General features: G+C 42.2%; 1 protein-coding gene across 1 annotated transcript in view; it reads left to right on the top strand.

The window, feature by feature from the left end:
* ADAMTS12 (ADAM metallopeptidase with thrombospondin type 1 motif 12) overlaps positions 1-14,864 on the top strand; it is a 609,209-nt gene that overhangs the window by 402,204 nt on the left and 192,141 nt on the right. Inside the window, exon 13 of the mRNA XM_075587768.1 lies at positions 350-483. Within this exon, the coding sequence (XP_075443883.1) occupies positions 350-483 (134 nt within the window). The remainder of the gene's footprint in view (positions 1-349; positions 484-14,864) is intronic.

Here is a 14,864-nt window from a genome sequence, read left to right as displayed (position 1 = left end):
TAACGTTCTCATCTAATTCTTCTTCAATCAGTTTGAGACAGTTCAATTGAGCAGCAATTATAATTGGTTCTATTACTATAATGAGGATGTATGGTTTGTAATTTTATAAAGGTGCTTTGGGATAACTAGACACAAAAAGATATTTATGTCTAAGGTAATAATAATAAAAACAGTTGTTTAAAATATATATTTTTTATTGAAACCGTTTAGTTAACCAATTAATTTATCCAGCTCCCCATTCATTTCAGCGCAGAGATCCTTGGAGGCAATAGTCACAAAACATAATTCAATAATAATTGGAATTGGTTGCTATAAATTGTACATTAAATGCGTTTGTTTTTTTATGCAGCAAACCCTTGTGAACTACATTGCAGACCCACTGATGGCAACTTTGCTGATAAACTGCTGGAGGCGGTTATTGATGGTACACCATGTTTTGAGGGAAACAACAGTAGAAATATCTGCATTGATGGCATGTGTAAGGTATTTGGTATGTTTCATTTACTTAAATGTAACTTTATTCAGTGTGTTGGGATTTTCTAGTTAGTTTCATTCTTTAAACCCATTCTTTTAACCCATTCTTTTAACCCATTCTTTTAACCCATTCTTTGCAAGAGATAAGCCTGAGATAACAGAAGACGGTTCTCACAAAATTCACTGGAGGTTGATAAATTGAAGAAAGAGTTATCTATATTTAAAGCCAATTTTAACAATCGTCTTATTCACTAAAGCCATTTTGCAAGTCTTAAAGCAGCGATGAGGGGCTTTTTTTCTGCGTCGATATGCCAGTGTTATTTTTAACGAAAGCATTTAGAGTATGCTAATGACCATGCAAATGAGGAATTCCCTGATAATTAATTATCCACATGCTACACCTGGTGATGTCGAGCTAAAGTAAAATAGTATGGCCAATTTTGATGCCCTACTGTATCTTGCGAACATACTGTATATAATGGTCCCTTACATACACACTGTAGGCAAGATAACCGCTATACAACCAAGAATAGGTGATAATGCATAACATTAGCAATGTAGAACATATTCTTTATTAACCCCATAGAAGCCCAAGTTCCCAGCTAGTCATGCTCAACCTAAGGGGTTAAAATATACACATATGGATGGCATGGTTTTTGTGTTTATTTGTAGGGTATTTATGTTGCATATTATCCCCATTGGAGGCTGAAGGGTTCCTATTTGAATGCATTGGAAGCCTTAGGCATCAAAAGGGTTAAATAATTTTCTGCCTTGGGTTTAAAAAAAAAAAAAACCTACTGCACCGACACACTTTATTCGAGCAAATACCCAGTATGTACCTGGCAGATACCTGGAATGCGCCGCTCCTCACCTCTGACAAGCCCCGTTGCGTTTGCCTTCCCAGCCTGGGTTCATGCCTGGCTGACGGGCGGCTGATCTGTTAAATGATAATGATTAGGATTTAATAGGCTGCAATGCTTCGCGTGTCTACCAGATGGCATAAATTCATGAATTGTAATGCAGTATATATATATATATACTGTGCAGTATTGCAGCCAGTGGGAATAAAATGCTTCAATCCCTGCCTGGAAAATAACCCAATGCACTCGGGCAGAAAACAGTCACAAACCTCAATACACCCGGGTATAGCCGAGCTCGAATAAAGTGTGTCGCCAGTGTATTACGTAGCCCTGTGGTTGGAAAAGTGTAATGTCATCCCCCATTACTCCACAACAGCATCGCCAGCGTGGATTGACCCCTATTTCTGACAAAGTTAATTTGTGTCGCTTTCGTTCTCGAGTTTATAGAAATTCTCATGTGTGCAAATAAGAATGAATATCGCAATCGATTTCATTAAACGTAATTCTTAGTGAATTCTACAAATTCTTGCTGGGATACCATGGTTTTTTTTAACACAGCCAATATCGACCATTAGTAAAAGTAGCCCATTATTTCTTGAAATATTTCAGTGCCTCTGCCCAAAGATCTACTCACGTACCATAGAGACATAATCTATAAAGTTAGCCCCTCCCCAACTTCTGTTTTGCTATTGGATGTGGGAGAGTTAGGCATAGGCAAGTGTTAAAGGGGAGGAGTAGGGCTGGGCTATATAGCATAATGCTTAAGGCCCCCCCCCCCCAGCCAGTCCGGTCCCAGTTACTACCCTGTCGCGCATATTTCCCCAGTGGTGCGCGACAGGTTTTCAGTGAGACAGGGGAGTTTGAGCTCAGAGTTTGCGACTGAGACATGGCCACGCCCCCGCTGGCGGTTCAGCCAATGAGGGCGAACCAGCCGCGTGAGCTCATGGCCAAGCCCCTGCAAACACCCCGCCACGTCCCCTCCCATCGCAAACTCTCCCTCTGTCCCAGGACCGCAGATCGCGGTGCACGCTCTGCCCTCCGCCGGGCGCACGTGCTACAGTGCTGACTGGGACCACACCCTAAGAGGTTGAACTTCCTCTATCCTTGCTTCTGCTGCTGCTGATTATCCCACCCACCCCCACTGTTTTGGTTTAGTGGCAACATTAGTTAGTACGGGAGATTACAGGTTTGTGGGTCTTGTTAGTCTGTTGGTTTGTGGATTTTATATACATGTGATTGCATTTCTCTGTTTGTGCATATCTACAAAAGCAACACAAATGGAACCTAAATGAGCCTCTGTGTGTTCTCAGAAGCCTGACTATATGCTACAGGTGCTACTGCCTTAATGCCTTAATTAGCTGCCTGTCCTTTGAAGAGGCGAGTTTCCAGCAGTCAGGCAGCAGTTTGTACTGCTTGTTTGCAAGTGATGGCTCTGTAAACCCCATCATAGGGACACAATTATTAAAATCAGTGCCTCTGCCATTCCTTAAGGTTCAGCTCATCTTGACACCATTTTTTTTTTAAATGGACTAGTTATACACAATGGGCTCAATGTTTGAAATGCCAACTTCCTTCGCAATGCCATTATTTTTTAGCAACCCACGATAAATTATACCTGCGACACCCAGCATTTATGTATTATCTTGCTTGTGCCATTTTAGGGGATATGTTGGTCTGTCTGAGACGCCTTGAGGGATTGATTGCTCACGTGGGAGGAGTCATGGTGGGTTACATTTGCATATTGGTGCAGTTTTATGCATTAAGGCATGTGCAGCGTGCGCAAATGTACTTGATGGTTTTCTGTGTTGGTTTTCGCCGACACCTTAAAGGTGGTGTAAGTCTTTTAGCGCAGAATACTATCGCAGCGTGCTGCAAATTCTAAAACCGTAGAAATATACGTAATAAATCATGCGTTGCAGACAGATAAAAAATGCAAATTTTGGGATGCAACTGCGTCAGCGCACACGTAACTTTATGCATTGAGGCAAATATCTTTTATATGGAAGAAATACCCATGCAATAATGTCTGATACCAACAGGCTTGACTGTGAAGTAGGATGTACAACAAAACAATGTCAGGGAATATGAAGTGTGATACCATATCGAAGGAGGAAGAAAATAATTATGTACACCTTTCAATGTTAAAAAACAAAAAATATTATATGGGCAGATTAAGCCATATGGGCAAGTTTATTTTGGAATAAATTGAATTTTACCGACCCACGGAGATCGTGCACAAGTATTGTACGATTTCTCCAGTACAGTTGTGTCTGATCCATATTTATAATTGACTGATGCACATTGCATTACATTTCAAGGTTCCTGGATGTTTCACATATAATAAGTCAAAGAGGTATTTAAGCACGCAAAAATATTGTATGCTCTTGTTTGGGATTCTTTTCATTAGTGTGTTTTTAACTTTCTGTGTGTATCTGTACACTCTAAGCCTATACATTTCAACTTCTTTTACATTTTATAGCAACATAATTTAATAATACACGGAGAGTAGATATTACAATAATTATAAGGGCTACAGTATTTTTCTTTGGATTATAGATTTATTTTTTGTACTACATTTTACAGCAAGGAGATGCTGACTGAGTTATCTCCTTTATGAAAGAGTGAACCTGTAAAATACAGCACTGTATGCCAAGGACGAAAAATAAATGATCGAATATACCCCGGAGCCGCACTTCGTTGTAATGAAGATCAATCTTTTAGCATTTTATTTGATCTTCCACTGTCACTTTATAATCGTACAATAACGCTGTCAAATTCTTTATTGTTGCAGTCAAGCAAACACATTTAAGACCTCATAATTGCCAGGCATAATTACAGTCTTGCATAGTACTGTACGTAAACTTCTGCAGAGCACATTTTATATTGTAGGTTATAAATCAACGTGTATGCCCCAGGTTTTGTAATTCCCCCAGTATTCTTGGTGTTTTATTTTATGTGGACAGTTTTGACACTGCTAACCCTCAAGCTCTTAAGAGTATTTTATAAGAGATCATTCTTTTTCTTTTTATTATTTCAGTGACCTCTTCAAAAGGTATCTTCACCTTTTTCTTTACTCACACTGGGCTTGTATTGTACTCGGTTATACACATTTAACATGGTCTTTCCTTGTATAATAGTTGTTCTTTGTACAAGAACAAATGCCATTTGAGTTGCCAACCTCTAGCTTTCACAAAGTCTCTTTAAGTGAACAATAAAGAGTCACAAACAGAGTTCTAAGTTAGAAAATTGTGGTTTGAGAGACCAGTTGCAGAATCTGATGAAATGCAGGGATAGAGTGACCAGGCAGCATGGAAGGTTATAGTAAAGTAGGTAAATGTTCATGAATCTCTTGTTCTGGAGATGCCTCTCTGTGAAAAAGAAGACAGCTACTGTAGGATGATACACCACTCTTCTCCAGACCACAAATCTCCCCTATTGCCCTTGCATTTAAGCCATTTTAGCCAAATCCCCCAAATAAACACAACTGATTTGGGGGGAAAAGGTCACAGCTTTTATTAGCAATTATGCAAACAAAATCCTTCCCTGCCAACGATAGTGATTAATAATACATACGTTAATAGTTGGGTGCAGGACAATGCTGGAGGCCCATGAAAGGAGCACCCAGGCTGGAGGAAAAATGACTGGTAAATGTGAGGGCCTTACATGCCTGTGAAGTGGGGGAAGAGGGCGGATGGGTGGTGATCGACAAAGGGGTGGGCCCTCAGAATGGTCTAAAATGGCCACAGCCAGCAGAGCAGAGGTGTGTTGGCCAGATACATTGTAAGGTTGCCAGCAGGGGGGACGGGCCTCTTTTCAGAAATCCCATCTGTCTCCCCTATCAGCAGCCAGGACTGCAACAACGTACAGTATATCAAATAAAATAACAACATTTAACTAAAGAACTTTGAAACCACAGCTGAATTAAATTTAAACCCCTTCAGTCTACATCTGCGTCACCCCACATGTGGACGTCTGAAGGGGTTCCCCAAGAGCTGCTCCCCTCTGCACTGAACCAGCGTACTAAGGGCTAACATCTGCTTTTGCTTGTACTATGTGTAATGTCAACCCCACCCACTGGAATGTTAATGACCCAGGAGGACAAAGGACTTTGAAACCACAGCTGCATTCACTCTTAACCCCTTCAGTCTACATCTGCGTCACCCCTCATGTGGACGTCTGAAGGGGTTCCCCAAGAGCTTCTCCCCTCTGCACAGAACCAGTGTGCTAAGGGTTAACATCTGCTTTTGCTTGTACTATGTGTAACGTCAACCCCACCCACTTCAGTCTACATCTGCGTTGCCCCAAAGCGGACAGGCTTTGGCACTGACAAAGGGCAGCTAAACGGTATGAGCCGTTTGCTGATGTTTGGTGATGTTTAAGCTGCTCTTTTCCAATCTGAAACTCACCCTCCTGTACCAACTTTTCCAACTCTAACTGTATACAACGAAAGACAGAAAAGCCCAATGCTACATCCAATATGACAAAAATACACAGTGAAATATTTATATATTTATATACCTCTATTTGGAGGGAGAATTACCACATTGGATCTATCCAAACCCAGTAACATGAAAAATACCTGCTAACTTAGAAAGTGGGGAGGGGTGAGCATAAACCCTGGGGGGGGGGAGGGGCCACTAACATCCAAACAGCTGAGACCAGTTGGAAAAAAAGTTAATAAACACACAAAATCCCAGCAAGCTCATGAAACCCCAAAACATACCACACATAATATATATATATATATATATATATATATATATATATATATATATATATATATAAGTGTCAAAAGGAGTGCTACTGGGCGAGGCCAAATGTATTTCACTGTGTATTTTTGTTATATTGGATGTAGCATTGGGCTTTTCCAGTGACAGAGGGCACAGGAAAGAAAGTAGTTAATGTGAACTGAGAAGTGGTGAAGAAAGAGAGATGGAGATATATGAATAGAGTTGGAGACATGAGGCTGGTTGAAAGAAGTGCATAATTTGAGAAGAAATGAGGCCATAGCAAATATAATTAGTAAAGGCGACATCACACAAGTGCTGAGATGTGCAGTCTTGGATAAATAATATCCTCCTTTCCAGCGTAGATCAAATCCAGGAATCATGGCCAGTAGATGTTGTCCACTTGTTCACTCCTTTAGAACTCCATTTGAAACTCCAGAACTACACTCTACTTCAAAAATGGCTGCAAACAGCAAAGGCTGTTTGTGCTCTCAGTTAAATACTGTAGCTCCAGAATGTCACCTGACTGAAATTAGGTTCCGCCCAGCCAACTTAATTAAAACATGTGAGGAACATTAAAACAGATGTTTATTCTATACCGGGTTTTGTCCTGCTAGGTGTGACAGCTGAATTTAATTAACGGGGTAATTGGAGACAGGATTCAAATGTTACCAAATAGATATTGAATTGAACTGATGGAGACAGTTAAATTGACAGGTAGAAGTTAAATACAGATCAATTGCAGATGGGCTAAATTTAAAAGATGGGTTCCAATCAAAGAAACATGCCTGGGAAGAGAAGAATAAGATAATATTATAATTATCCATAATATTATAATTATCCTATCCTTAAATTCATGCTGACTTACTAATAATTTTGTTATCCAATAGTTATTCCTGAATATTATGTCTTAATAAACATATAAGTTACTTCCACTATTGATGTTAGGCTTATAGGTCTGTAATTCCCTGGTTTTGATCTAGCTCCCTTTTTAAATATTGACACCACATCTGCTTTACGCCAGTCTTGTGGTACTGAGCCTGTGGAAATGGAATCCTTGAATATAAAATATAACAGTCTGGCTATTATTGAACTTAGCTTCTAGGAACTCTTGGATGTATGCCATCGGCCAGGTGCTTTATTTACCTTAATTTTATTAAGTCGCCTTTGCACTTCTTCCTGTGTTAGCCAAATGTTAATTAATGTTGCAGTTGTGGCTTGCGCCTGTTACAATTGACTCATCCTTAGTATATATACATAGGCAAATAAATAATGTGTTTAATACCTCCACCTTTTCCTTATCCCCAATAATTTGCTTGCCTATTTCACATTGAAAGGGTCATCATTCTCTTTTTAATATTTTTGGTAGTTATATTCTTGAAGAATGTTATAGCGTTGATTTTACTTTCCATTGCAATTTTGTGTTGTTGATAATCTAATTACCCTTTTGCAACTTTTGTTCAATTCCTTATAATTCTAATATTATGTATCTGTCCATTCTGACTTCAACAATATACAGTTAGGTCTGGAAATAATTGGACACTGATGCAAGTTTTGTTATTTTGGCTGTGTATTCCAAAATAAATTCAAGTTACAGTTAAATTATTAATATGGGCTTAAGGTGCAGCCTATCAGCTTCAATTTGAGGGTATTCACATCCAAATTGGAGGAAGGGTTTAGGAATTTCATCATTTTAATATGTAGCCCCCTCTTTTTCAAGGGACCAAAAGTAATTGGACAATTGACTCAGAAGCTGTTTCATGGACAGTTGTGGGCTATTCCTTCGTTATTTCTTCATCAATTAAGCAGGTAAAAGGTCTGGAGTTGATTCAAGGTGTGGCATTCACATTTGAAAGCTGTTGCTGTAAACCCACAACATGCGGTCAAAGAAGCTCTCAATGCAAGTGAAACAGGGCATCCTTAGGCTGCAAAAAAAAAGAAAATCTATCAGAGAGATAGCAGGAACATTAGGAGTGGCCAAATCAAAAGTTTGGTACATTCTGAAAAAAAAAAAAGAACGCACCGGTGAGCTCTGCAACACAAAAAGGCCTGGACGTCACCGGAAGACAACAGTGGTGGATGATCGTAGGATCCTTTCCATGGTAAAGAAAAACCCCTTCACAACATCCAGCCAAGTGAAGAACACTTCCAGGAGGTAGACATATCATTAACCAAGTCTACCATAAAGAGAAGACTTCACGAGTGCAAATACAGAGGGTTCACCACAAGGTGCAAACCATTCATAAGCTTTGAGAATAGAAAGGCCAGATTAGACTTTGCCAAACAATATCTAAAAAAGCCAGCCCAGTACTGGAACAGCATTCTTTGGACAGATGAAACTAAGATCAACCTGTACCAGAATGATGGGAAGAAAAAAGTATGGAGAAGGCTTGGAACGGCTCATAATACGAAGTATACCACATCATCTGTAAACACAGTGGAGGCAGTGTGATGGCATGGGCATGCATGGCTTACAATGGCACTGGGTCAATAGTGTTTATTGATGATGTGACAGAAGACAGAAGCAGCCGAATGAATTCTGAGGTGTATAGGGATATATTGTCTGCTAAGATTTAGCCAAATTCAGCGAAGTTGATTGGACGGCACTTCACTTTACAGATGGACAATGACTCAAAACATACTGCGAAAGCAACCCAGGAGTTTTTTAAGGCAAAGAATTGGAATATTCTGCAATGGCCAAGTCAATCACCTGATCTCAACCTGATCGAGCATGCATTTCACTTGCTGAAGACAAAACTTAAGGCAGAAAGACCCACGGACAAACAACAACTGAAGACAGCTGCAGTAAAGACCTGGCAAAGCATCACAAAGGAGGTAACCCAGCGTTTGGTGATGCCCATGCATTCTAGACTTCAAACTGTCATTGCCTGCAAAGGATTCTTGCAAAGTATTAAAAATGAACATTTTATTTATGATTGTGTTCATTTGTCCAATTACATTTGAGCCCCTGAAATAAGGGGACTGTGTATGAAAATGGTTGCAATTCCTAAACGTTTCATATGATATTTTTGTTCAACCGCTTGAATTAAAGCTGAAAGTCTGCACTTCTATTGCATCTCGGTTGTTTCATTTAAAACCCATAGTGGTGGCATACAGAGCCAAAATAATGAAAATTGTGTCAGTGTCCAATTATTTCTGGACCTAACTGTATATGCCTGCTCTTCCTTTCCATGTTCTCCTACCTGTTTTTTTAACCACATTGTTTCTTCTATATGCATTACGCATGGGTATGTACTGATAAGTGTACTTATCTAACAATGCTTTAAAGACTGTGCATTTATCTTCCGCATTATTTCCTGCAAGAAGTTCATCCCAACTTATTCCTTAGTTGACTAAAATATTTTTTTTTCTAAAATCAAGAGTCTTTGTTGATCCCATATAATCTGTTTTTTTGACAATTTATTTCAAATGAGATCATGCTATGATCACTGGTTCCCAAAAGTTCCCTCACTTGAATATTAGTAACTTCAAACAGTGTAGACGTAGTAGTAATAATAATAATAATAATAATAATAATAAAAACCTTTCTCAGGTGATTCCTCAATAATGAGTCATGCACTGTAATTGTCTTTTATCACCCCCAAAAACCAGTTTCCTTTATTTGTACTACTAAACTCATTGCTCATGTCAATGTCTGGATAATAAATAACCCATAATTAAAACATGACTTCATTTTGCCACCTTTCCAATTGGCAAAGTAGTTTGGCATCTTCAATCTCACAGATATTTTGTGGATTATAGTATATACTCTATGGCCGAGGTGGGCAACCCTATCGCCATTCGCCACTTGTGGCGAATTGGCAGGCTAAGTGTGGCGAATTTAATATCGATCTATTCTATCCCTACCTTCCCCCTCAAAGAACTCAGTTCTGTGTCCTGCACAGCCTAGCTGTGCAGACCCCATGCGGAGAAGCATGCCGTGTCATCTTCCTCCCTCACCTTCACGGCGCCGCAACAGGGGAGAGGGGGGGGGGGGGGCTATGGAAGCCGAATGACCAGTTGCGCAAGCGCTGTGGAGGGGAACCCAGGTATCATTCAATTTTAAAAAAAAACTTGCCCGCTGCTGCTCCGTTCCCCAGACTGATTGACTGAACAATTTGCTGTTTCCCTCTGTCCTGTCTCCTCTCCTTGCTCGCTCTGCTAAACTGCCCCTCCTCCACAGCTGATTTTGGTAGCTCTGGTTCCCTGTGTCCTGTCTCCCCTCCTTGCTTTCTCTGCTAAACTGCCCCCCTCCCTCCTCCACTCAGCTGATTTTGGTAGCGCTGGTTCCCTCTGTCCTGTCTCCCCTTCTGGCTCAGGTATGTTTGTGTGTGTGTGTGTGTGTGTATATATGTGTGTGTGTGTGTGTGTGTATATATGTATGTGTGTGTGTGTATATATATATATATATATATATATATATATATATATATATATTGTGACAGAAACCAGGGGATGGTAATAAATTCCGTATATAGGGCTCCCAGGATACTAGACAGTTTCTATCCTGTTTGGCCTGGGAGTGCAGCCTTATAATACATACACTCCATCCCACAGTTTGGCAAGCGCTGGAACTGAGGGATGAGAGATCCAGACCAGAGTTTGTCTGCTGCCTGATTTCTGTCACCTGTCATGCTAATTAGGAATCAGGTATGAAAGACTGATTTCCTGTTTGCTCTGGTCTCCCCACAAGAGCCAGGAGGCTGGAAGGCTGCTGAACTACAGAGGGGAGAAGCCTCTTCCCCAAACAGGTTCAATCTTTCTGTTCATTTGTGTAAGACTGCAAAAGTACCGTGTTTTGATGTTGGAAGTGGAAAAGCCACTTCCAACCCTGAGTCAGGGATATCTAAGTTAAGTTATCGCTCAGGTGAGCAGCTTTTGTTTTGATCTGTTTTCTGTTGTTTGCACTGTGGCAGTCTCAGTGCCTGGGACTGAATAAACCAGGCATAGCCTGTTTAAAGGAACAGTACGTGACGCCTCATCATTTAACCTACCCTAAAAGACCGTGTTCTAAACAGTCCCGGACAAACGACGGAGCCCCGGAGTAAGCCGTTTGTCACATATGGTGGAGAATGCGGGCAGAGCACTAGGGGGTCTGCGGGTTGAAGAACTTTGAAAAAAAAAAAAAAAAAGTTTTTTTCATCCTCTGCAAACAAGATGGAAGACGTGGTGGGTGCGCTGGTACGCAATGTCGCTGCCCAGAAAGACGCGAATGAAACCCAGCAACAGCTGTTAATAGCCCAGCAAGAAACTAATGCAAACCAGCAGCAGACGAATGCAGCCCATCAACAGCTGCTAATAGCCCAGCAAGAGATTAATGCCAACCAGCAACAGGCGAATGCCAACCAGCAACAGGCGAATGCAAACCAGCAACAGACGAATGAAGCCCTGCAAAACGCGAATGCAAACCAGCAAGAGACAAACCGCTTGCTGAGAGAGGAGCAACAGCGGTTCGCTCAGGGCTTACAGCAGGAACTCGAGATCCTGAGGGGGACTATCAGTAACCTTCCACTGGCAGCGGCAGCCCCAGTTCCGAAAATGACCAGGGCAAGCCACTACCTTCAGAAGATGGGACCCTCGGATGATGTGGAAGCCTATCTTCTCACGTTTGAACGCACGGCACAGAGAGAGGGATGGCCAGAAGCTGAGTGGGCTGGTCTAATCGCACCCTTCCTAAGCGGCGAACCCCAGAAGGCTTACTTTGATCTAGAGCCAGCCGAAGCTAACGTCTATGCAAAATTGAAGTTCGAGATCCTCGCCCGCCTCGGCGTAACCACGGCTGTTCGCGCCCAAAGGTTTCACGCATGGTCCTTCACGATGGATAAAGCCACCCGAAGCCAGATGTATGACCTCATCCACCTCGCCCGGAAGTGGCTACAACCCGAGATCAACTCAGCCAGCCACATCGTGGAACGGTTGGTCATGGACCAGTTCTTGAGGAAACTTCCCTCTGCCTTACGCCGTTGGGTCAGTCGGAGTGACCCCCACAATGCGGATGAGCTTGTGGCCCTCGTAGAAAGGTACAATGCAGCAGAAGAGCACCCGCAACCCACAGTCGTGGAGCAACCCCACTACCCGAGGTTCCAGGACTCTTCCAGAGACGGTAAAAGGGTACCGGGGTTAAGGGGCGCTGAAGAGCGGAGACCACCTTCACGCAGCACCAGCAACAGTGGTTCGCACACTAAGGGCAATAGCCAACATGGGGAGTCGGGAAAAGGCTCTAAGTGGGACACAGACTATGTACCTAAATGTGTAAATTGTCATGAGAGGGGCCACACAGCAAAAATCTGCCCACTAAATTATGAGCCCATGCAATGCAACAGCGTGGAACCTTATTCGCTGTTGTCCCAATGTATGGGCCCTAGCCCAGAGGACCCCTTGAATAACCATCTGTGGGCATTTGTAAAGGTTAATGGTAAGAGGGTTCGGGCACTTCTTGACTCTGGGAGCATGGTCACACTAGTGTCCGAATACCTCTTGCCCATTAAGAAGAAACAGGGAAACAGTTCACAAAGAGTGGCAATTTGTTGTATACATGGGGATAATCATGAATATTCCACTGTTGATGTTTTTTTTGAAACAGAGTTTGGTTCTTTAGATTTCAAGGTGGGTATTGTACCCAAACTGGCACATGATGTGTTAATAGGGACCGACTTTCCCCATTTTCTAAAAATGTGGTCCCCCGCTCAGAATAGCGCCCAGAGTTCAATAGCGGACCATAACGAAGTATTAGAAGAAACAAATCCTTTCCCTTTTTCAGAAATGGAGGTTGACGAGGGCCCAAATAAGATGGGGGAAAAGGAGGAGTGCTGTAAAATTCCCTTCCCCATCACTACTTTGGTAGGGAATACCCCAAATCAAGATGTTGAGCAGACACTTACCACCCCAGAACCGGATAAGACCCTCGCTGACCTAGAGGTCAGTCCTGGGAGTTTTAAGAAGGCCCAGTGGGAGGACCCCACATTAGCGGTAGCAAGGGGAAATATACGGGACAAGAATAGTACTCCTGGCCAACCAGATAGGTCACTTGCTTACCCCTACTTCGAGGTAGAGAACGACCTAGTATATCGGGTTGATAAAAGGAAATCAGTTACAACTAAACAATTGTTGGTACCACGGACATTCCGTAACGTAGTATTACACCTCGCACATAGTCATCCATTGGGGGGACACCTAGGGGTGGAAAAGACAAAAGAAAAGGTTCTCCGAAGCTTCTATTGGCCTGGGGTTCTGGCAGAAATTACGAATTATTGTTCCTCATGCCCAGAATGTCAGATCACCGCCCCGTTCAAGGCGTACCGCAGCCCATTGGTACCCCTTCCCATAATAGAGGTACCATTTGACCGGATTGCTATGGATCTAGTAGGACCCCTAATAAAGTCTGCTAGGGGACATCAGCATATATTGGTAATATTAGATTATGCCACCCGATATCCGGAGGCAGTTCCCCTACGTAGCACCTCAGCTAAAAACATAGCAAAAGAGTTAGTAGTTCTGTTTTCCCGGGTCGGGATTCCTAAAGAGATTCTATCTGACCAGGGAACACCATTTATGTCCCAAGTAACGAAAGAGCTATGTAAACTCCTAAAAATCAAGCATCTCAGAACCTCAGTCTATCATCCACAAACAGATGGTTTAGTGGAAAGGTTCAATAAAACCTTAAAGAGCATGTTACGGCGGGCGGTTGATAAAGATGGGAAAAACTGGGATTGTTTGTTACCGTACCTGTTATTTGCCATTAGGGAAGTTCCCCAATCATCCACAGGCTTCTCCCCGTTTGAACTATTGTATGGCCGACACCCAAGGGGCTTACTGGATATAGCCAAAGAGACTTGGGAACACGAGGTTACCCCTTACAGAAGTGTAATAGAGCATGTTGCCCAGATGCAGGACCGCATTGCTGCAGTCCTACCCATAGTGAGGGAACACATGGAGAAAGCTCAAGAAGCACAGAGGAATACATATAATAAGGGTGCTAGGGTCAGAATTTTTTCTCCAGGTGATAGGGTACTAGTTCTGGTTCCCACCGTGGAGAGTAAATTCCTTGCTAAATGGCATGGGCCATATGAGGTCTTGGAAAGAGTGGGAGAAGTAAATTATAAGGTAAGACAGCCAGGTAGGAGGAAACCTGAGCAAATTTACCATATAAACCTACTCAAGCCCTGGAAAGATAGAGAAGTCTTGTTAACCCTAGTACCCCCAGGTCCGTCAGAGAATCAAGAAACTGACCCAGAGGTTAGCATAGCTGAAACACTGTCTGTTCATCAGAAACGAGAGGTTCAGAATTTAGTGAAAAGAAACAAAGAAATCTTCTCTATACGGCCAGGTAGAACTAGCGTAATTGAACATGACTTAGTCTCTGAACCGGGGGTCCGAGTTAACCTTAAACCGTACCGAATCCCAGAGGCCAAAAGAAAGGCTATAAGTTTAGAGGTTAAAAAAATGCTAAAACTAGGTGTAATTGAGGAATCCCAAAGTGGGTGGAACAGCCCTATAGTCTTAGTCCCAAAGCCAGATGGTACAACAAGGTTTTGTAATGACTACCGGAAACTAAACGCGGTGTCAAAATTTGATACTTATCCTATGCCCAGGGTAGATGAACTTGTAGAGAGACTGGGCAAAGCCCGATATCTCACAACCCTAGACCTAACAAAAGGGTACTGGCAGGTTCCCCTCACAGAAAGGGCAAAAGAAAAGACAGCCTTCTCAACCCCAGACGGCCTCTTTCAGTATAAGGTGTTGCCTTTTGGCTTACATGGAGCTCCCGCCACATTCCAAAGAATGATGGATAAAATTTTAAAAC

This window comes from Ascaphus truei, chromosome 1 (genome assembly GCF_040206685.1).
Source record: "Ascaphus truei isolate aAscTru1 chromosome 1, aAscTru1.hap1, whole genome shotgun sequence".
Taxonomy (NCBI): Eukaryota; Metazoa; Chordata; class Amphibia; order Anura; family Ascaphidae; genus Ascaphus; species Ascaphus truei.
This window is presented reverse-complemented; position numbering and strand designations above follow the sequence as displayed.